This window comes from Choristoneura fumiferana, chromosome 9 (genome assembly GCF_025370935.1).
Source record: "Choristoneura fumiferana chromosome 9, NRCan_CFum_1, whole genome shotgun sequence".
Taxonomy (NCBI): domain Eukaryota; kingdom Metazoa; phylum Arthropoda; class Insecta; order Lepidoptera; family Tortricidae; genus Choristoneura; species Choristoneura fumiferana.
In genome coordinates, this window is record NC_133480.1 from 16,928,384 (window position 1) to 16,952,222 (window position 23,839).

The window sequence follows — 23,839 nt, forward strand, 5'->3', positions numbered from 1 at the left end:
GTGTTATGGGTACTAAGCAACGGATAAATATAATTATATAGATAGATACATACTTAAATACATATTAAAACACCAAGACCCGAGAACAAACATTCGTATTTTTCATACAAATATCTGCCCGACACGGAATCGAACCCGGGACCTCAAGCTTCGTAGTCAGGTTCTCTAACCACTAGGCCATCTGGTCGTTTAACTGCAACGTTATGCAATAAATGGTCGACATTAAATTAATTCATTAACTTACTTTAGAAAATACGTTTAATATAGATGTTTTGCATAAAACAATCATTACGTACCTGTTTGTATAAATTAACGAAAATTATGTTATTGGCAACATAAGAAACTAAATAGTAAATGAATTAAAATTGTTTAAAATTGTATGTAATGGACAACAAATAAAAAAACTTCAATCACTTCACTATTAAAACAATTTATTGCGTTCACTACGAGTACATTTATTAACAAACACAAAATTGTTTTGTTTTCTGGTACATTAAATCAGATAGTGACTTAGCAAAAAAGTGACAAAACGCGTAAATATTTATTATGTCAAATTTGTCCATGAGTACTAATAATTATGTCATTTCTTAAACATATTTTTTTAATTGTTCCTATTCAATTTTTTGATTTATTTAAAAAATTAATTCGAAATAAATAACAATATAATAAATCATGATGTTGGTAACAGGATTCGTGATAGTAGTAAACAATTACATATTAAACTCCAATATAGACACTTTGTATTCAGAATGCAATGCAATTAGTTTTAACACGTGTATCTGCCCTTTTTTAATATCCTTCGCAACTAAATATAGAATTAGAAATACTTCCTAAAGATAAAATGTTAGGTACTAAAGTTAAATACAAGCACAGATTAAGTTGTCAGTCATTTGATTATTTCTGTAAATTAATAGTAATATTTTTGTTTGCTTTTTTTGCCTCACATTCTCATCTTTTGCTTATTGTTAAGTATGTACAGTATAAAAAACATTTATACAATTCAAAATTTGTGATTATACCAATATAAATATAAATTTGTATATATTTATAAGCAAAAAAATTCAAAATCATTCGCAATAGCAGTTATTCGTACAAAAACATAACTTATACTAAAATAGGCAAAAACATCATTTACATGACCTTAAAAACAGTTTGTTTTTTAATAGTTAAAGCAATATTGGAAAGTTGTGTACTATATACAAAAAAATAAGATTCCAACACCATTGACTAACGTTAAAATACATAAAAAAGTGACTTTCCCCCTAAAGGATATAAAAAAAAAAAAAAAACATTTGAGTCAACAATATTGTTAACATAAAAACTTGATAAATCAGATAATAATTTTAATAATTTCTTTGGTTATAAGTAAACAAATAATATTTCCGTTTGTCAAAGTTCTCAATAGAATAATAGGTATAACATGAAGAAATAAAAGAAGAGCAATAATAATAGATGATGTCGAAAATAAAACAAAATATTGAGTTTAAAACAGAGAACAGAACGGCTACATTTTGCATTCAAAGTTGCATTAAATAATTCAAGAAATTAAATAACAGAAATAGCGGCAGTTCAGTTAAAAAACAATTACTAGATTATTTAGATGTTTAACTTTGTTAAGTTTTTTTTATACCAATATTTGTTGAACGCGTTCTTTGCTGGTTTCAATTCACGCACTGCTTTAGTCAGAAAATGTATAAATAATGAATAACGAACACATAACGAAAATGTTAAAAAGCCTCGTGGAAAGGCTGCCGATAATATCAAATACCAGGTATTTAAAGACTTTTTTGTAAGATATAAGACCTAGACGTGGGTTACCAGCTTTGTTATTTTTGATTTCTTTATTCAATAGATAGTTTGTACTTTAAAAAGTACATTCAGCAGTTATTCTTACGGTTAATTAGTTATTTACAAAGTACGCGAGGACTCAGGAGGATATGGTGATGGTGCCCTGTATTCACCTCCTACGCTGCTGCCACTAGAAGTGTCAAGTCTGCTATTAAAACTCTTATCAAATTTATCACCAGTATCATTACCGCTACCAGACTTGACACGACTATCATCTGCAGCATTAGATTTACCCTTTTCATTCTCGCTATTTTCCCCGATCTTCCCTTACCTTTCACTACTATCTTCAGAGTTAGGTACTATCTTTTATAGACTACATCTATTCGTATTCTCAATAAATAAATAATATTATTATCAAATCTTTCTCTCATTATAAACGATATCATAAGTCACATTATCATGTCTGTACTTTCGGCGTCAGTGATGTTGTCTTGTACTTAAATCACTAGCTTGTTTAGTTTCATCGTTGCAGTTCGAAGGCTGGTATATATCCTACCTGGTATCGTACTCTGGGAACTTGGAACCCTCTAATGGCTGGTCTAATCCTGTCTCGGATACAACGGTAGCAATCATATACACAGCAGCAGATGTAGATACTGATTATACATGTTATTAACAGCAACACCTAAAATAGATAAGTGATAATTAAATAATATTCAATAATTAAATAATTCGATCAGGTGCTACTTTTGTGGAAGTTTATATTATTGATCCATGATAATTTACAATGTTACAAGATTTCTTTAGTATACGTGTAATACATGTATGTCTTGCTATTCATTTCATTAGGAACCTATTATTAAATCGTGACTATCATCGAAGTTTTAACTATTTTTATTATATCGCATCAGCTAAAGAAATTTGCACAAAGGCTTTTCCCAAATCGCGGTGTAAAAGCCAGATGAACGTAACATCGTTTATCCAAATTGTTCAGGAGAGTCAAAAAACTGCGAAATTTTATCACTTTCATCTTTACAAGCTTCTTGGCAAGTGAATATGCCACGGAAGAAAGAAAAAAAAATACTGACACGTACACACACAATACAGCTTTCAGAAAGTTAAGAAATATTGTAATTATATTTGCTAGTATACCAGCAATAAATATTTTTTTGAAATTTGGCTGACATACGTTACTTTGGCCCTTAATTTTTTGAAAATGTTTTTAACTTTCATTATTATTGTACTTGGATACGTTGTTTATGAAGTTAAATAATACATCGAAAATGAATATTATTTATTTTTATTATCAAAAAATGTTACGATTTGTAATAAAAAAAATACACGCAAACAAAAAAAAAATATCTTCAACGTAATGAAATTATATAAGTATCAAACAGAACAATATTTTTCTGAAATTATTTTCTTAAAAAGGTCGGGCAACAACTTGTTTTTACTAATATTTTCTAAATTTGTTGTTAGATGAGCAGCAGGGGGTTGAAGTTCAGGTCTTGGATTTTCTTATTTTTCTGCTAATGAATAAGTTGGATCCTGAATTAAAAAAAAAAACATAATAATTTACCTACGTAACTGTAAATTATATCACAATAGTACAATTATTTAATTTTATTTATTACCTATTTAGTTTAAAATTGACAGTTCTTGTATGAATTTGAGGCTTGACACAGTTTAACTTTTAGGTGCAAGTCGGTCTAAACCAATTAAATTAAGTATACAAAATTGAATAAGAACAATAACACATATAATAACACGACAAGCGTAAACGCGTCGTGTTTGTTTTTATAAAATTCACCTGTGCATGGAGTCCTGGGTTCGATTCCCAACTCAAGTAACCTACCTAAACCCATATTACGATTTAAACCGGGCTCAAATCCAATTACTTACTTTAATAATATAACTTGAGTGCATTTCATAAAAACAAACATGAAAGCTAACTCAATTAGGTACTTACCTGTGCAAAAATCTTATTGACTTCTTTGTTGTGATCCTGAGATGATCTACTTACTATTACTATTTCGTTGATTTTTGCAAACGCTATACACTAAAAACACAATGATAAACCAAACTAGAAACAAAACGGTAACGTCCAATATCCAAACTAAAGGGACTCCCCGCACTGATCGTATTTCGGCCTGTTTTTAGACTAGACCCTACCTCAATTTTTAGGTGCCATTTTAACGTATACAAATTATAAATGGGCTGTATTATGATCAATAAAATGTAACTGCCACAATAACGTATATCGTACTACGTCGTTTTGGTCATTAATTATACTTACTAAGTAAAGAAAATATGTGCCAAAAAGACGTAAATAAATATCCGTTGTTTTGGCTGTTAAAAGTTTATATGAAACTGGAATATTATTAACAATATAACATCCAGGTTGACGCATAAACTTTTACGTCGTTATGGTTCCTGTAGAATTATGAATCTTTCAAGCTGTATTCTACTACAAAGAATAATGTTTTGGTTGATACGTTGTTGTGGCCCTAACAATTTCAAAATTACTACAAGTAATTTAATGGATTTCAAAATACGTTTAGCTGGTTCTATTGAAATTGCTTTTTATGTCATTTCGTTTTTTTGGAACTAGTGAAATATCAACTGTACGATTACGTCCTTTTGGCAGTTCATGCAGGACCACCTTTAGAACAGTTTTATGAAAAAAAACGATTTTCGAATTTTTTGATGTTACGTTCATCTGGCTCTTACACCGCGAAATATCTTAACAATTTGACATACTTATATAATTTTTGAATAATAAAAAAAAAATGTTTTGTCGTATTAAATGTACTTACTATTATTCCGAAGACAGCCAGCACTACATGTTCAGTTTCCATTTTGTTTGTATGTATATTCCAAAGTAAGCTTCTTTTTTATGTGTTTTTTTCAGTCCAAAATAGCGATTAGATATATAATATCATAGTATTAGAAGAGTAAGTTTCTTATGCTGAGATCACTAACAATCTTATTTGGTTTAAAACTGTAATTGTTAGAAATAAGTGGGTAGAAAACTTTTAAAATACCAGTCGATAAATGTGAGTCCACCTTAGTTCGAAGCAAAATACAGTTCAAGTTTGTTGCAAAAAAACGTAGGTTAGTTCGATCACTACAATTTTACTAAGTAGTAGTATTTTTTGATACTATATTTGTATGATTTAAAAACATGATTTTACAGACTTTTGTAGCAAATGTCATTCAAACGCACATAATGTTTGCTGCAAAAATTCTTAAACTTACAATAACCTTTTTTGGCGGTTCAAATTCAGATATTGCTTAATGACCAGTACAAATGGACTGCATTACACCTGCAACGTAACCGTATTTGCCGACTGCACACCTCTACACTTCAATCGCAGCCAGCGTGCAGTTTGGGTGCCCTTGTGCCAGCTGCAGTGGAACTTCAAAGAAAAAATTATGTGCAGTCGGCAGCTGCGGTTAAGTTACACTTTAACTTGCACTGCAGTCTGTCTGTACTAGCCCTGAGTCAGAAAATTATAAATTAGTAACCATATAAATGTGATACTGTAGTACATTGTATTAAAAATTAATCCAAGGTGACGGTGCCCTGGAATCTCCACCTCCTGCGCTGCTACCACTAGCAGTCTCATATATGCTACTAATACTCATATTATCAAGTTTGTCAGTAGTATCATCACCACTACCAGATTTCACGCCGCTATCATCTGCAGCATTAGATTCATTGCCATTTTCGTTGTTACTACTAAATATTACAACATTATTTTCCCCGAAACTTAAAGTGACATTAAATCTATCATTTTCCGATTCACGTGTATTACTGTTTCCATTCTCATTGCTGCTTTCCCCATTATTGCTGTCTCCTGTAGACTCTCCATCTAATTGTGTATTAATTACACCTCTTTCAATATTATTAACATTATCAGATGCCACGTCATTGTGACTATGGTTTCGCCGTCGTCGTCGCCGTCGTCTTGTAGTTAAATCGCTAAGTTGTCTAGTAGCTTCTTCGTAACTAGGCAGTCGCAGCTCAATTGGTGTCATACTTCGTATATTTCCTGAGGAAACTTCATTTGTCTCTCTGGATGGCCAGATCTTCTCTTTAATCCAGTAGTAGAATTCATATATCCATTTGCAAATATAGATACCGATAAATAATATTAAACACAGCACCATCTAAAAAAAAAAGTTCATTAGTGACTTTTAAGAGTTGAATAATTCAGGGTTACTTTGCGACAGTATATAATAAAAGAATATAAATAAACAACGAGGTGTCTTGAAATTTATCTCAAACATTTTAGCTGACAGTTGGGTTGGATGGTTCTGTATAACATAACAACCTTTAAATATTTTTAACCAGAATTATGGATTCAAACTGAAGTCATCCCTTTGACGCCGAGAACTTGTGTAACATCGAACAATGTATGGAATGGAAACGTTTCAAAATCCTGAAAAACCTTAACAAGAGGTGTCAGTCAAGTCATTCTAACTCAACTATTTACTTTAATACTCCGGATAAATTAATAAAAATCTGTTTAAGCACCACACGTTTAAAAGGTATCTACTGTTAGTTTTTATTAAATTGTTTTATATTTATTAACCCATCATGTCATTGTGTCAAAATACTGTCATTTGTTAGTCACCGCATCCGCTGGAATACATTATTATAGACACAGGCCTCACACAAAGATGTCATCATTATATCTCATGGTACCATCAGCCAAATATTTGGTCTACCACCTTAAAGTTGATAATCGTTTGCATCATCATGTCAGCCGAAAGACGTCCACTGCTGGACATAGGCCTCCCCCAAGGCTCTCCACTCAGACCGGTCTTGTGCTTTCCGCATCCACCGCGATCCCGCGATCTTAACCAAGTCGTCGCTCCATCTTGTTGGAGGCCTACCGACAGCTCGTCTCCCGGTCCGCGGACGCCATTCGAGAACCTTCTGGCCCCATCGGCCATCCGTCCTGCGAGCAATGTGCCCCGCCCACTGCCACTTTAGTTTCGCAATTCTTCGGGCTATGTCGGTAACCTTAGTTCTACTGCGGATATCATCATTTCTAATTCTATCCCGCAGAGAAACCCCGAGCATAGCCCTCTCCATAGCCCTCTGAGTGACTTTGAGTTTTCTCATGAGGCCCATCGTTAGCGCCCACGTCTCAGATCCGTATGTCATCACTGGCAACACACACTGGTCAAAGACTTTTGACTTCAAACACTGCGGTAATTTGGACGAAAAGACACTACGAAGCTTCCCAAACGCTGCCCAGCCGAGTCGGATTCGACGAGTGATCTCTTTCTCAAAGTTGGACCTACCTAACTGGACCGTTTGTCCCAGGTATACATAGTCGTCAACAACTTCGAGCGCAGAGTCTCCGACTATTACGGGAGTTGGTACAACATGGACATTAGACATGACTTTCGTCTTGTCCATGTTCATTTTCAGGCCAACTCGGTCGGAAACTCTACTGAGGTCAGCGAGCATAGCACCGAGGTCCTCCATGGTCTCAGCCATGACTACAATGTCGTCGGCGAATCGAAGATGAGTGAAATACTCGCCATTAATGTTGATGCCTCGTCCTTTCCAGTCCAAAACCTTAAAAGCATCCTCCAATGCAGCGGTGAACAGTTTCGGAGAGATCACATCTCCTTGTCTGACTCCCCGCTGCAGAGGAATAGGCTTCGTGCTCTGATCCTGTAATCGGACGGACATAGTGGCGTTTTCGTACAGACACTTCAACACTTCGATATACCGATAGTCAACTTGGCACCGCTGGAGAGCCTGCAGCACAGCCCAAGTCTCGATCGAATCGAAGGCTTTCTCGTAGTCCACAAATGCTAGGCAAAGGGGAGGTTATACTCTTCAGTCTTCTGTATAACCTGCCGCAGCGCATGTATGTGGTCTACGGTACTATAGCCTTTTCGGAAGCCGGCTTGTTCGGGAGGCTGGAAGTCGTCAAGCCTGCGTGTGAGACGGTTTGTGATGACCCTGGAAAATAGCTTGTAAACATGGCTCAGAAGTGAGATGGGTCTATAGTTCTTCAGCAAGGTGTTATCACCTTTTTTGAAGAAGAGCACCACCACACTTCTGTTCCATGCTTTCGGCGTTCTCCCTTGGTGAAGGACGGAACTAAACAGCGTCTGAAGGCCCTTAAGGACTGGTCTACCACCCGCCTTCAGGAGTTCGGCTGTAATTCCGTCGTCACCCGGGGCTTTGCCATTCTTAAGCTGCTTGAGGGCCATACTAATCTCGTACAGGCTGACGTCCGGGATGTCTTCGGTATAGTGTCGGGTTAATCTAGCCCTCGGGTCTTTAGCTAGATTTTCGACAGGTGTTCGGGTTGTCGTGTATAGCTGTCCATAAAACCTCTCAACTTCCTCCAACAGCTCAGGTTTGGATGAAACGATTCTGCCGTCGTCGGTCTTGAGCTTCATCAACTGGCTTTGACCAACAGACAGATCCCTGGTAAACACCTTAGAGCCCCTGTTACGCTCAATAGCCTCTTCAATACTGGTAGTATTAAATCGGCGTACATCGCGCTTCAGAGACTTTGAGATCTGTCTGTTGAGCTGCCGATAACGAGAAGCGTCACCAGAAGACTGCAAAATCATCTCACGCCTCACCTCCATGAGCCTAAGGGTGGAATCCGAAAGCCTTTTGGTTCTAGTACGGCGGGTCTTGAAGAACTTAGACCCGACCATATGGACAGCTTCCACAAACCCGTCGTTGTAATCGTCCACCTCGCTACCTAGGCATTCGAAACGATTTTGAAGTTCGAGCTGAAAGCTCTCGGGGTTTTGGAGCTGAGCAGGTTCTGGGCGGAGCGTAGATTTCATCAGTCGAGACCTTTCAAGCTTGAACTGGATATTCAATGAGCCTCGTACCATACGGTGATCACTCCCGGTTTTAAACGCACTGATCACGGAGACATCATTGAATATGTGCTTTTTCGTCGACATGATAAAATCTATCTCATTCCTCGTAACACCATCAGGGCTCATCCAGGTCCACTTCCTATGCTCACGTTTCCTGAAGAAGGAGTTCATCATATAGAGTCCCTCCTTCTCCATAAAACCGGCCAGTAGGTGGCCCCGGTGATTCCTACGCCCCACTCCAAATTTCCCCACTCTCAGTTATATCTTGTACCTTGGGGGGAAAATGCCTTAGTCGCCACGCTTGGCAGGCGGGTTGGCGACCGCAGTTATATCCGATAGTTCGCGGAGGACGCTGCTGCCCATCCTCCGGTTTATCCCTTAGTCGCCTCTTACGACACCCACGGGAAGAGAGGGGGTGGTGCAATTCTTGACCGACACCACACGGTACACCGACACCACACGATGTCATCATTATATCTCATGGTACCATCAGCCAAATATTTGGTCTACCACCTTAAAGTTGATAATCGTTTGCATGTCATAAAACAATAATGCCAATAGACGTGTCTGTCAACTTGAAAGTTCGACTTTAGCGACATATTCATTTGATAGGAATTTGTTAAAAACTGATAGACCACTTATTTGGCTGATGGTACACTTCCATAAGTTAACAAAAAAAGTTGGCATTTTATCTTACTTATTTACTTACCAATATTCCTAAAACAGCAAGTACTGTATGGTCCATTGTTGGCGTTTTTGTTATTATGCTTTTAAATATAGTTAAACTTTCGTTTACACTACGATTCAAAATGACAGTTATATATTTTTAATTCGGTTACAATTATGACTTTTATGCTGGGATAGCGACTGATAATTTTATTTCACTAAAACCATTTTTTTTTTTAAAGAAGGTATGACTTTAAATTATCAAAATGTCACCGGATGCAGCGCAAAGTCACTTTATTTTTGAACAAAATACCGTTCAATTTGGCTAAATAAACAACAGAGTTAGTTGTGACAATAAAAACGTATTAGAACGAGAGGAAGATCAAGTATACTATACTTTTAGGGCGGCAACATACACTCTGAAATCAGTTTAGGAATTTCGATTCGAAATATCGATTCGGGATATCGAACGCAGAAAATCCATACAAATCTAATGGACCTACCACATATAAGGTGGCCACATACACTCGGAATTCCGTTTAGGAATTTCGATTTGATATTTCCAATAAGTACTTAGTCCAGTTTACAAATGCAACATCCCATACGTCTTAGGCTGAGGCCGCACTACGACTAAACCGCCGCGGTTTTTAACAGCATGACTTTGTGAATCAAGTAAACTAATGCAAGCGGCCACAGTGGCGGTTTAAAAGTTACTTGTATAAAATAGTCACGCGGTTGAAAACCGCGGTGGTTTAGCCGTAGTGCGACCTCGGCCTTAGCGAGGTTGCATATAAATTTATTGTTTTGCGACTTAATGAACTTAGGGTCTTAAAACCATGTAATTTAGATAATTTAATTTTGTTTTTCAGCCATTTAAAAAAAAAAAACAGTGAAACGCAACTCAGAAGTGCAAATTACGAAGAAGTAGAAATTAAGTAGAATTACTGAATAAGCAAAATATATATTTTGAAATAAATATGTTTTTAATCCTACGTAATAAAAAAACTTAAAATAAAAAATATAGTTTGGGTGTCTATGGTTTTCAATTTCATAATTATAACTTTTTATGTTTAGGTATTATTCCTACTCATAAAGCATTCCCTCTTTTATGGCGTGGGAAGTACACGATATGCATCCTTCTGTTCACATAAATAGAGGGTACAGTACCAGTTGATAAATATGGCACCTCGGTCTTCGGAAAAAGACATTTGGCTGTTAAGGACGGTTTCCGAACACTGGCCACCGTCCATCAATCATTGTATCTATTAAGTGACGTTTTATATCAAATGAATACTGCATCTTTAGGACTTAATTAGTTTACGTTAATTATGACGAAAACTTCGGATATCTATGGAGAGCTGTTGCAACTACTAGAAAAAGGATATTTCCCTCTTTTTCCTAAAAATGCCATCATACAATTTAAAGTTTTGGGGGGTTTCGACAACTCTTTATTATATATTTTCATCTAAATGCGTCCGTACTCTATGGCACCTGTACAACGAGCAGTGGGGGCACACTTAAAACGTCACCTTTTCACGTACACGCCAGTGCCTCTGGCGACAAAATGATAGCACTAAATTGACAAAGTGTCAAACTTGGACTTGAAAAATTCAGTCTGTCCGCCATCTTTCCGCTGTATGTTGCTGTCTGTACTTTATCTGGTTTTTTGCTGTTTTCTTAAAGTTGTATTACATTGCTCCGCTTGGGTGACCAAGTGAAGTGACCACCATAAACTCGTTTGCTTTCCGGCCTCGCGATGTAATGCAACTTGCGAAATTTTCTTACAGGTCTAAACTGGGCTTTATAGACGTTAAGCTTGTTGTGTGCGTGCATGTACATGTGTGTGTTATGTCAGATTTAGTTTTTCAGCTAGCTACCAGATAGCGCTTGTTACCATACATGCAAATTTGACCATAGAGTTGCCACTCTTTTTCTATATTGGTACTAATACTCTTTGACAACGAGTGACAAACGTCACGTAAGTAGTGTGTGACAACGCTCTACGAAGCCGAAATTAGCAGTCTCTTTCCAAAGAACGATGTCACAATACGAGTACAAGTAATAAGGCAGTAGATTGACTCTGCCGTATACTTGAAATTTATACCTACAGCTGGGCGAAGCGCTAGCGTTGTCGTCTACAAAATGTAAAACAGACGTGTGTAGATTTTTATTGTACTCGTAGTAAGTACCAAGCGCTATAGCGTACGTTACGGCAGAGTTACTCAAAGTGGGGTACGCGAACCCCTAGGGGTTCGCTATTCGACGGTAGGGGTTCGCGACAAGGTTTACGTGACTCCAAAAACCACCAGGCTGCAAGACTAGCAAGATAAGATGATGAAGGTTGGTTTTTGGAGTCTTTTTGTATTTTTTATTTTTAGTTTCTCCAACAGTCAAGGGAGGGGGGGTAGGGGTTCGCTATCGTCTAGAAACTTTAACAGGGGTACGTGGAGCCATAAGTTTGAGAAACCCTGCGTTACGGAATCGAAACGGGGGCGAATAGAGCGGGCGGCGCGGCACAGCACTCGACCAGCGACCGGACTGCGCGGCGCGCGGCGTGGCACTGCGTAGTTTTGTCTTGCGAAGATTTGTTAGCGGCCGTTGAAATGACGCTTGGCTGTGTGCGTGCGTCGATTCGGGCGCTAGTATGAAGTCGAAATACTGCTTATTACTTGTATTGTGCCGATGTGCAATATTTATGGCCGGTACTGTACCTATGAGAGTCATAACTAACGACCCAGTTCCCACATTTGATTGAGAAACTTATTCAGTATCATTTATATTTTATATTTGATATAAATGTCTGTTGTATTGAAAGCATTTTACAATTGAAAAAACTGTTGTGTTCATTTGATTGTGATTTATTAAAAATAATTTGAATAAAATGATCTGTTACCATTATTGAATAACATTCAAACACTTATAACAACAATTATAAAATAGCGATGAAGAATGAAGCAATAAGAAAAAAAAAACAATTTCAGATAAGAAGTCAAGAAACCTTTAACAGGCAAGAAGATAGAAGTTCCTAAAAAGAACAATATATTTTTTACATAATTACTCTTTTAATATAAAATAATTATAAAAATATAAGCACAAAGATTAAGCATTGCCATACAGCGTGGTAATGCTGCCAGCCTTCTGGGCACCTTACCACCTGGCAGTGATTTTGGGCAACTTTTTTATTTATAATTTTAGTGTGTATGTAGTTTTAGTTACCCTTATTTTGTTTTATATTATACAGGCATTTCTTCGAATGTAATAATTAATAAATAAAGGACATATTTCTGAAACTGTAAAAATATAAACAAACACATAATATTTTTTATCAGTCACATAAATTAATCGTTGTAAATTAACGATAAAAAAATTATGAAAATTTCAAGTTATTTATAAATATTAAAATTGTTGCATTTGAAAATTCATAAATTCATATTTTAGTTAAAAATACAATGTCATTCCACTTATCATAATTTCTTAAAAATAACATATCATTCATAATTTTTTTTACAACAGTTCAGTCACACCCTTTCATAACACTCAAAAGTCGATAGTATACAAATACTTAGGGCATACATAATAATATAATTACTAACAATTTTATTAAACAAGTAGGTACACATAGTACTTTAAAGGTGAGTCCTATGTGTACTCTCTCTCAAAAAACGCTGGAAAATAAAGAACCGTGATGAGTTTAGAAATGGAACAAGCACTTGTTCCTTAAGCATCTATTTTATGACCCACAACAACATCAAGCATTATTTTATTCGAAAATTTATGATCTGAAAGTTAATATTACATAAGTAATATGTGAGTGCTTAATTATAAACCTGTTGAAACTATGACATCCATATTTTTTAATTCAACTTGTTAAAAATCAATCCAAGGTGATGGCGCCCTTAATGAGTCTCCACCTCCTGCGCTGTTTTCACTAGCAGTGTCATATTTGCTACTCAAATCATCAAATTTGTCATCAGTATCATTACCACTAGTAGACTGAATACCGCTGTCATCTGGAGAGTTAAATTTACTTGCTCTTCTGACTTTACTACTGGAACTCACTTCAACATCTTCCCCTAAATTGGATGTAACACCGCTGTCATCCCTATTACCACCATTTCCAGAGTCATCGTGTGTACAAGCCTCTCTATTTAATGGAGTCTCGTTAACATCATCAGCATTTAAATTAACGGGTCCAACAGTTTGATTCGAACGTCGTCTTACAGCTTCAGTACCAGCCGTTTTGATAGCTTCATCGTAAGTCGGTGGTAGCATCTCGATTTCTCGTCTTCGTCGTAAATCCTCTAAGCAAATACTGTCTCGTCGTCTACCGTAACACCAAACCTCAGCTATCCATTTGATGTAAATAGAACAGATGCACAATATTATGAACGCCTAAAAAAGATAAGTTGACTTTAGTTGTCATTCAATAATTAATTGATTCAGGTATTACTTGGCAAACAACAATGATTTAGCTAAATAATGTGTAACTAATGCTAATGTGTGTGTAAATAATGTGTAAGTGCTTGCACTGTTGTGTTTCGGCGTGAAGAGTAAGACAGCCGGTGAAATTACTGGCACTTAGGTATCCCATCTTAGACCTCTAGGTTGGCAACGCATCTGCAATACCCCTGGTTTTTGGTTAGGTTATTGTTCTTTATAATTTACTAGCCTGTTGCCTGCGACTCCACCTGCGTAGGATTCGTTTATAGTTGTCTCGCAATGTTTCGTGATAAAAACTATCCTTTGTCTTTCTCTAGGACTCATACTGTCTGTGTACTTCATCTTAATCGGTTCAGCGGTTTAGACGTGATGAGGTAACAAACAAACAGACGAACTTTCGCATTTATTATACTAGCCGTTACCCGAGACTCCGTCCGCGTAGAATTCGGTTTTCACTATCCCGCTGGAACTATGCAATGTTCCGGGACAAAAACTAGCCTATCTCCTTCCCCAGGACTCAAACTATCTGTATACTGAGCTTCATCTAAATCGGTTCAGCGCGGCTTAGACGTGGTGGATGAGGTAGCAAACAAACTAACTTTCGCATTTATAATATTAGTGAGATTGCAAATGTTGTTTTACGGGATTGAAATGACATTTCTAAAATTTAATAGCAATAAAGCAATGAAGCTTTAGAAAAAAAAGATAAAAAACAAAGTCATTTCATATTTTACTTACCAGTATTGCGAAGATAAAAATCACAAAGAAATCCATTTTTGACTTCAGATACAATTTCAAATAAAGTTGGTATTTCTTCGTGGATCGTGATTTAAAATGGCAGAGTATTTTGGGACGCGTATGACTGCGCTGGGATTGCCACTGTTAATTTTGTGTTTAAAATCGCTGCTTGTTTTAAACTAGAGGGTACATTACTAAAACGCCACTCGATTCAGAGTAAAATATCCTTGGCTCCGAACGAAATACAGTTCAGTTTGGGTAATTCAACAACAAGTCTTGTTGCGACCATACGTTTATTGAGGTAGACAATTCTTGTTTTCAGATTATAAAGCGATAGGTACTTAAAACAGTGTGAACCGCTTGAAAATCAAGTAAAATTACAAAGTTGTTAAGAAATTTCGATTGTTTCGAACGATGTATGTTGAGTGCACGATAAGTTAATTTAGAAAAATATATACAATGTTTGCCAAGCATGCTTAACTGTTGAGACGAACGCTTAGTCAAGCAACACCTTCCTTTCACCTTCACATTTTTTTTTCTTTAACCAGATGGTCCGAAAGGAAGACCAGCGCCGTTCGCAAGACCAGCAGATTGCTGATTTGGGACCATTTCCAATGCATTACTATTTTTTTTTTATTCTTAACCATTCTTACCATGTTACGAATAAATGTTTTTTTTTCTTCGGAGTGCTATATGAATGCTTTTAAGGCATGCTCGACGATGCGTCAAACTTCGTCAGGCATTTATGTTGTTAGTTGTTATTGTTGGGCACATACATACCTACTTCTCAAGCAAATTTGACTTATCTCAAAACATTATAAATTTTATTTGCCATTTTAATTTTTATGTTAAAAAAAACTTCCTTCGGGCAGTTGTCTAAAAAGTAAATGTAGTATTTATGTTGTCACTATCATTAATATTAATTGTCTCTGGCATTGAAAGTAGACGTAATTAAAAATCACACGTTAAATATTTATAAAAAAATAACATATAAAAACCATAAAATTATTTATTAGTCACTCACATTTCCTAAAAAAAAGTTAATACGTAATATTTTGGAATGTTTCCATACAAAACACTCGTCATATTTTTTTTTAAATAAATATAGTAATTAATTAATTATTTTTTGCTAATATTCAAATTCACATTCTTTTAAACAATCAAAAACCAATACAACACAAATACTTATAACACAGTTATCTGCGATAATAATATGTGAGTACATTGAGTACTTTACTTAAAAGGTGCTGGGAGATACAGAAGAGAAACGGAATGGACCAATCAGATGTTCCTTACATAAATATTACTTTTATGACATGGAGTGGCAGAAACTCCAATGGGTAAGAGAATAGTACTACCATTTTTGGATATGCGCAACAATTTCAGGCACTAAAAATCAACCTAAGGTGATGGTGCTCTGGAATCTCCAACTCCTGCGCTGTGACTACTAGCAGTGTCATATTTACTATCATCATCAAAAGTGTCAACCGTATCTTCACCACTACCAGATTTAACACCGCTGTCGTCATTAGATTTACTATGTCTTTTGTTCTTACTACTGGGATCAACATCACTGTTTTCCTCTAAACTTAGAATTGCACCACTTTCAACTCCAATATTAGATTCAACACTATTTTCAGTCTCATCAACATCATTATTAGAGTTATTGTCTCCAGAAGCCTCTCTATTTTGAGTGTCACTGCTAACATTATCAGAGGTGATATTATCGGGGGGATTTGAATGTGGACTAGCTTGAGCGCCAGTAGTTCTGAGAACTTCTTCGTAACTTGGCGGTCCCAGTTCGATGGGTGGTATATTTTGTATAACCACTGGATAAATTCTGTTTCTCTGCCTATAGCAACGGCAAAACTCAAATGTCAATTTGCAGATATAGAAACAGAGAACAGATATTAAGAATGCCTGAAACAGATAAGACACCATTACTAAAAACATTGGGTTGACAACAAAGTCCCATTAGTGTAAAAAGGATATATATATATATACACATATGTATATTAAAGTTATTAACAATGAAAAAAAATATACTTACCACTACTCCCATGCAAATGATCAATTGTTCTTCCATTTTTTAACTGTTTTGGTTAGATGATTCTAAATAAGGTTAAGATCTCTGTTATCAATATTAATACACCAACCCAAATAGTATTGCAGAGACCGTATTTTGTCTAACGAACTAACATTAGAGTTTGCATTCGCCATCTCTTTCTACCCTCATCTTATACCGTGTGACAGATAGAAGTGGTATAAGCGATTGTGATACCAAGTGTGTTAGACAATAAGGCCTATATTGCAACAAAAGAAGTTATTTTAGGACTAGAAATGTGGAGGTAAGACATATTAAAATGCTACTTGGTGTATTGCAAATTGATCATAGTTTCAAACAAATAAAATACTTTTTGATTAAACTGACGGCAGGATTTGTGGCGAAAATCAAACAGCAAGACGATTCTGGTTTTTATAAACTCTTAAGGTGTCCCTAGACGCCCAATATCGCTTTACAAGCATGTTATTTTACAGTTATATTTTTGAAAGTTCTTAATATTTATTTGACAAATCACAAAATCTGTAAAGAAAATATGATTATTCATTTCGATTCAGTAATTGACATTGACACTTATGTTAATTGATTAGAAACCGATTCTATTGGTAAATTTATAATCTATGAAATAAAACCAAATTATTGTTGTGAAATTATTGCAGTTTCAAAAAACACCACTATCATTTATGCCTAAAATTTTTAAATTTAGATTACTTTCCTAGCCTCTCATAATGCTTTGGCCAGGTTAATTAAAAATATGGCTATCTTTTGTAGGTTCCGCCTGAAAAAGGCTAATCTGTGTATTATAACGTACTTAAATAGGCCAAGATTATAACGAAAATTCAACCGAGTGTAATTCATTATGTGCTTGACATGCAAAGTACATGATTGATAAATTTTCATGAAAAACTTTGTTTTTAAATTGCTTGTCAGTATAATTAATTTAATTTGAAAATAAATAACCTAGAAAAGGATAGAAAAATATCCATGTACAAAATAAATATCAATTTATTTATAGTTAATCACCATGTGTCACATAGTTATATTATTATCAAAAGTTGACATAAAAACTATTAAATCCTTTTGGATATTAAAAACTATTTCACAATTTACGCAAACACTTGATAAGATAATCCTAAATTACTTCTTATAGTTATCATAATTCATGCGACATTAAAAACATTTTTTATTGTCATTTCATTTGTCAAGGTTTTAAATCTATCCACACAGATCTGAGTCAGATATTCAATATTTATTATTTCTTATCATTTTTATTAATGTGAATAGATAGATTAAGAAACAACTTACAGTTCAGGTACACATAAAAAACACCGTATTTTGGAACTAAAACAGTGGAATTTGTGTTCAAAGTTAGTTAAAAATGTAACTATTTACATTTAAGCTGGTTAAAATAAAATAATTGTTATGATTGTTTTGTCAATAAATAGAAAAAAAATACAATAATAACTAGAAAAGAGTACATTAAATAAATTAGTTATTATTTAAAATGTCAAACATAATAAACATTAATCAAAACCAATGGATCGAGAACTTTAAAATGACTGAATATTTTTTAAGGTTCAAGCAATTCCCGAAATCCCACAAGTTCATAGTGTATGAAAATAAATTTAAATTATGGAGAAAAATTAGTTCAGGCACTTGTTTTTTTAAGCTTTTTTATTTTGACAATATGAAAATTGCAAAGTTTGATAATATAAGGTCTAATGGCTTTCTTCAGTCGTTTGAATTTAAACGTTGTTATATTGCAATAATTATAAAAAAAAACAAGTAACAATATTAAATATGCAATGTTAAATACCTAGTCATAGATTGGTAATCTGTCAATTCATTAAAAATCAGCCCAAGGTGATAATGCTTTGGCGTCTCCTCCTCCTGTTCTGCTACTACTAGCACTATCATCATTGCTACTTACTTCTTCAACTTTGTCAACTGTATCATCATCACTACTAGATTTGACATCACTATCATCGGGAGACTTAGATTTATCATCTTTTTTGTCTTTACTACTAGAACCTGCATCGTCATCGTCTGCCAAATTAAATGTAACCCTGCGCTTTCTTTTAATACGTGCTCCTCTATTTTCAGTCTCTTTATCGCCATCCCCAGAAGCTTCACCACTTAACTGTCTATCGGTCTCATCATTTTCATTATTACTGTTATTACCAGAAGTAACATCATCATCTCCAAGGTTTAGTTGTCGTCGCCGTGTTGTTACTAAAGCACCAGCTAGTATACTAGCAGCTCTGGCAACGTCTACGAAATCTGGCGGTAGCATTTCAATGGCTTGCGTATTTTGTATGTCCTCTTCTAAAACTCTGTTCCTATTTCTATAGCAGCAGCCTTCGTAGAAATCTTTACAGATACAGACACAGACCAACAATATTAAAAGCAGCGCCGTCTGAAATAGATAAAGTTCATGATTATCGACAGTAGCGTCATGTTTCCTACAGCCTCGTTTCACCTATGCTCTCACAAGCAGGGGGTCGTGGATTTACCTAGGCTTGCACTTCTGAGATTTTGGGAACTTAGGTACTGTGCAAAGTATTTCAAATTATAACGTGAGCTTTGCCCCCATAAAAACTACGTCCCAAGCCCCGTCAATATGAGAGGAAGCTTGTGGTCTACAGTACGACAAGTGAAAGCTGATATTAGATGATGACATTAGTATGCAGTCAAACAAACTGATTCATGTACCAGCGTGGAACTTTTTCATACTCAAACTCACAACATTTATTGACAACAAAAACACACTACATCACAACAAAAACACAGTAAAAACATAAATAGAAGATGATAGAAAAATTAAAGACATTGTGCTGTAGTGTGATGCTAAAAGGACTTTTTAATAATTAATTTCACTTTACTTGACAAAAGAATGGGGTATCAACATAACACTAGTAGCACAAAGTTTCCACCCTGCTATACGATTTAGTTTGGTCGGCTGTACTCGTACATGCATATATTTCACTATCACATATACTTAACACTGCAGCCAACGTCACCGTCAGCGTCAGTGTAGTATCTATACTAGTAAATACATGATACATACATATTATAAGTTGAGCATATGTTACCCGTGTGGGACGCTACTTGCGTGGACACACCTAGCTCCCTCCCACGTCCACGGAACAGTTAATCAAGCCGGTGCAGCAGCAGATGCGGCGGAAAAACTGAAGGTAAACAAATATAAAGGTCTTGGCCCTGAATACAACTTTGTCCCATTCGGGGTTGAGACCTTAGGACCGTGGGGGCCAACGCAAAAATTCTTTATAAAGAAGGATTATTATTATTACTATTTTTAAATTTAATTCTATTTATTTTGGCTGATAATGTTTTTTAATTTACCACTATCATATACCTATTATTATTATTATTATTATTATGTATACAATTTGACGAGAATTTTGTGAATTTCTTATAATTACCTGACATGTATTTATAATGTATTTTTTCATTAGGTAATAAATAAATCTAATCTAATCTAATCTAATTGTCAAAACGACTTTCTGATACCACAAGGGACAGAAGAGCTGGCAGCTTTCTCGCACAACGTATCAGCATAGCTATACAGCGAGGAAATGCTGCCAGCATCTGTGGGTCCATGCCGCGGGGGATCCTTTTATAATTTCTTTCAACTCCTAGTTATAGTGTAGTTATTAGTTAAAACTATTACTGTAAATAATCAAGTTTTATGTATTTATTTATTAAATTTGTTACCCTACAATAAGCTTAAGATAATTAATAATAGATAATTAATCCATATTAATTCATAAATATGAAAGTAACTCTTGTCTGTCTGCTTGTAACCTCTTCACGCCGTTCTAAGGCTAGGGCAGCAGGGTCATCCTTAACGGTGAGACTTCTAAGGCTTGGGCAGCAGGGCATCCTTAACGGTGAGGCTTCTAAGGCTAGGGCAGCAGGGTCATCCTTAACGGTGAGACTTCTAAGGCTTGGGCAGCAGGGCCATCCTTAACGGTGAGGCTTCTAAGGCTAGGGAAGCAGGGCCTTCCTTAGCGGTGAGGCTTTTAAGGCTAGGGAAGCAGGCCTTCTTTAGCGGTGAGGCTTTTAAGGATTGGATGACAGGCCCGGAGGAGCAGGACTCTAGGTGTAAAATGCAAGGGGCCATAGACGTGCATTGTAGGATCAGCATTGTTCGCATTCATAGCCGCTGACGGTTTGCGACTCTGGATAACTATCCTATACCTTGAAGACAAAGTCGCGGGCAATAGCTACTTAGTTATTATGTATTAAGTTTTGCTTACCGCTAGTCCTATTCCCAATATTATTTTGGCTGTCGTTTCCGTATACATTTTGATCTATTTTGATCTATTATCACATTTGATTCTAATACAGATTTTAATTGTATCAGTACATAATGCCAATAAGTTTATTTCAAAGTGAGTATTAGCCTTAGATTACAACCGACAAAACAATTCCATTTAAAATTGTGTTTCTTTACAATTTGAAAAGAGGGTAAGTCTAGTGGAATGCCACTGGATGCAATGCAAATCCACTTTGGCTCCGAACAAAATAAGATTGATATTGGTTTAATCTGTAGCAGCATTAGTAAAGTGAGTGAGCAGGTACAAGAATCATGTACTAGGATGGAACCTTTGCGCTAATAACACGTTCACACAAAAGTAAGGGGTTTCACTATGATTTTTCCGTGGCAAAAATCTGTAAAATTAATTACGAGTACTTATTAAAAGGTTTCATCCCACATTCCATCCATCCATTCCAGTTTGACTGTACACAATACTTATTCACTTGGTAGCCAGATTTTAACAAAGTGATGCGGAATATTGATTATTATAAAGATAGGTGGATTTAAAACACAGCCATTCCATTATTATACCTATTTACTTAAGAATTGTTAAGACAGTCAAATCATCGTCATCATCATCATCTTAGCCGTAGGACGTCCACTGTTGGACATGCCTCCCCCTTAGACCTCCAGTCGCTTCGGTTGGCAGCGGCCTGCATCTACTTTGAACCCGTGGTTTTAACTAGGTCATCCGTCCATCTCGTTGGTGGACGTCCTACGCTGCTCTTGCCAATCCGCGGTCTCCACTCGAGAATTTTCAATACGTGTCCAATAATTTTGATGAGAGTATCAGTATCACAATGAAATTATTGATCCTTTAATCTGTATCATTGCCTAATTTATCTTCATCATCACCATATTCGCACTCCTAAGTCAACAGAGAATCTGGTCATTAAATGCACCATTTTTAGAGTTCCGTACCCAAAGGGTAAAAACGGGACCCTACTACTAAGACTTCATTGTCCATCTCATTGTCTGTTTGTCACCAGGCTGTATCTCATGAACCGTGATAGCTAGACAGTTTAAATTTTCACAGATGACGTATTTCTGTTGTCGCTATAACAAAAAATACTAAAAACATAATAAAATAAATTATTGAGGGGCTCCCATACAAAAAACATGATTTTTTTGGCGTAATGGCAATAGGTAGACACTTGAAATATTCACAGAATATTTAGTTGTATATTCACTTTAACAATAAATCATCATCATCATCATCATCATCAACATCATCATCAACATCATCATCCCAGCCTATATACGTCCCACCGCCGCTGGGCACAGGCCTCCTCTCAGAAAAAGAGGGCTTGGGCCATAGTTCCCACGCGGGCCCAGTGTGGATTGAGAACTTCACACGCCCCATTGAATTGCTTTGCAGGTTTGTGCAGGTCTCCTCACGAAGTTTTCCTTCACCGCAAAGCTCGTGGTTAATATCAAATGTAATTCCGCACATGAAATTGGAAAAACTCTGAGGTGCGAGCCGGGGTTTGAGGCGATAGGTCAAACTACTAGGCCACCACGGCTTACGAACAACAATAATTCAATTAACAATAAATAATTAAATAAAATAAAATTATTATTTAAGGGGGGCTCCCATACAACCATTTTTTACTAATGTCTAATGTTGTATAGAAAATGGTACGGACCTTCGTGCGCGACTCTGCAGGGCTACTACGAAACTCGAAATTCGTATCGTACCGTCCCTCTCGCTCTCGTATTAAATAGTATAAGTGTCAGAGGGACCGCACGACACGAACTTCGAGTTTCGAGTTTCGTAGTAGCCCTGCTGGCTCGTACTTTGGCCGGTTTTTTTTAGTAATGGAATGGTGCAAAGAATGCCGAAAGTTTCTCGATGAGGGCTAGTACGGTATAGATGTCGCTAGCGTCACTGCTTAAGTAAATAAGAAACAAACAAGCTGAGATATGTGGTGAATAGGGGAAATTCGTGTCTGTGTTGTATTTTCAATTTAGGTTTTACGGGATGACCGTAAAAGTAAAATTATGGAATTGAAATAAAAAATACAAAAGGTTCCAAGAACCAATCTTAATTAATTTCATAAATTTAATATAAAATATTTAAAACATTTTCAGTTTTAATATCATAAAAAGCCACGCTATCGTAAAATCGTATCGTATTGTAAATAATATTGAAATCATTGATCAGAGTTTGAGACGCTTTTTCAATAATAACAGTTATTATCTGGATACAATGCTAATAAACTACGTTATTCTTTACATAGAAACAAGAAAATCAGATAAAAAAGTCACAATTCATTCGACATTAAAATAAGAAAATTTAGATTTCCATTTCACTTGTCCATGTTGTTAAAAATAAAAAGGTCATTAACAAATAAGGATAAAGAGTATTGTATAAGTAATAAGTAAATGTTGATGTTAAAAACAAAACAATAGTTTTAAGAGCAAAAAAAAGTGAAAAAGCGATTACTTAGATAAGCGACAGTGAGCACACAGAGAGAATAAATTTAGTCACTTTATTTATGTCAGAATTTTCTTTAATTCAAATTTTTTAACACTTGATTTATCTCAGTCACAGACGTGCTTTTACTGATTCTTATTGTTATTAATATTATCCACACTTAGATGTTTTTTTTTCGATATACTTATTCTCATATTATTAATTATAATCACAATATTATAATAGCTCTTTCTTCGGAGGTTTAAGTTATATATATTATATTATAGTTATATATATAATTATGTGATGCTGTCTTTGTTTGTTTTGTGCGAATAGACGGAGACAGCATCACATTTATTCATCAGTTTAAATTAATCAATGGGTGGTGAAACAGCCTCTAAAATAATACAATACAATACAAAGACTCTTTATTGTACACCAGACATAGTAAGCGATACATAAATAATTATTTATATACTGTAAGTTATAACACTAAAAAAAAAAAAAAATA

General features: G+C 35.5%; 4 protein-coding genes across 6 annotated transcripts; all 4 read right to left on the minus strand.

Moving 5' to 3' along the window:
• Window positions 1-4,662: 4,662 nt before the first annotated feature.
• Window positions 4,663-9,766, minus strand: LOC141431464 (uncharacterized). Of its 3 annotated transcripts, none has more exons than XM_074092649.1 (2): window positions 9,374-9,766; window positions 4,663-5,961 (listed from the first exon to the last, which is right to left on the minus strand). In XM_074092649.1, exons 1-2 carry the CDS (start codon window positions 9,407-9,409, stop codon window positions 5,347-5,349), a joined length of 651 nt encoding a protein of 216 aa, XP_073948750.1. In that variant the 5' UTR covers window positions 9,410-9,766; the 3' UTR covers window positions 4,663-5,346. The 3 variants fall into 3 exon arrangements, with proteins under 3 accessions (XP_073948750.1, XP_073948752.1, XP_073948751.1); XM_074092651.1 differs by lacking the exon at window positions 9,374-9,766 and adding an exon at window positions 6,351-6,373; XM_074092650.1 differs by lacking the exon at window positions 9,374-9,766 and adding an exon at window positions 6,126-6,184.
• Window positions 9,767-12,915: 3,149 nt separating this feature from the next.
• On the minus strand, window positions 12,916-14,694 carry LOC141430876 (uncharacterized). Its single transcript, XM_074091739.1, has 2 exons — window positions 14,509-14,694; window positions 12,916-13,722 (listed from the first exon to the last, which is right to left on the minus strand). Exons 1-2 carry the CDS (start codon window positions 14,542-14,544, stop codon window positions 13,198-13,200), a joined length of 561 nt encoding a protein of 186 aa, XP_073947840.1. The 5' UTR covers window positions 14,545-14,694; the 3' UTR covers window positions 12,916-13,197.
• An 805-nt stretch (window positions 14,695-15,499) lies between these two features.
• Window positions 15,500-16,728, minus strand: LOC141430877 (uncharacterized). The gene is made up of 2 exons (XM_074091740.1): window positions 16,559-16,728; window positions 15,500-16,428 (listed from the first exon to the last, which is right to left on the minus strand). Exons 1-2 carry the CDS (start codon window positions 16,592-16,594, stop codon window positions 15,910-15,912), a joined length of 555 nt encoding a protein of 184 aa, XP_073947841.1. The 5' UTR covers window positions 16,595-16,728; the 3' UTR covers window positions 15,500-15,909.
• A 243-nt stretch (window positions 16,729-16,971) lies between these two features.
• LOC141430878 (uncharacterized) lies at window positions 16,972-20,937 on the minus strand. The gene is made up of 2 exons (XM_074091741.1): window positions 20,851-20,937; window positions 16,972-18,986 (listed from the first exon to the last, which is right to left on the minus strand). The coding sequence occupies exons 1-2, from the start codon at window positions 20,896-20,898 to the stop codon at window positions 18,417-18,419; spliced, it is 618 nt and encodes a 205-aa protein (XP_073947842.1). The 5' UTR covers window positions 20,899-20,937; the 3' UTR covers window positions 16,972-18,416.
• Window positions 20,938-23,839: the final 2,902 nt, after the last annotated feature.

Coding starts and splice junctions, on each gene's coding strand:
- LOC141431464 (XM_074092649.1), bottom strand. CDS start 9,409: ATGGACCATACAGTACTTGCTGTTTTAGGAATATTG. Junction 5,962..9,373: donor TTGCTGTTTTAGGAATATTG/GTAAGTAAATAA, acceptor TTTTTTTTTTAG/ATGGTGCTGTGTTTAATATT.
- LOC141430876 (XM_074091739.1), bottom strand. CDS start 14,544: ATGGATTTCTTTGTGATTTTTATCTTCGCAATACTG. Junction 13,723..14,508: donor TTTTTATCTTCGCAATACTG/GTAAGTAAAATA, acceptor TATCTTTTTTAG/GCGTTCATAATATTGTGCAT.
- LOC141430877 (XM_074091740.1), bottom strand. CDS start 16,594: ATGGAAGAACAATTGATCATTTGCATGGGAGTAGTG. Junction 16,429..16,558: donor TCATTTGCATGGGAGTAGTG/GTAAGTATATTT, acceptor TATCTGTTTCAG/GCATTCTTAATATCTGTTCT.
- LOC141430878 (XM_074091741.1), bottom strand. CDS start 20,898: ATGTATACGGAAACGACAGCCAAAATAATATTGGGAATAGGACTAGCG. Junction 18,987..20,850: donor TATTGGGAATAGGACTAGCG/GTAAGCAAAACT, acceptor TATCTATTTCAG/ACGGCGCTGCTTTTAATATT.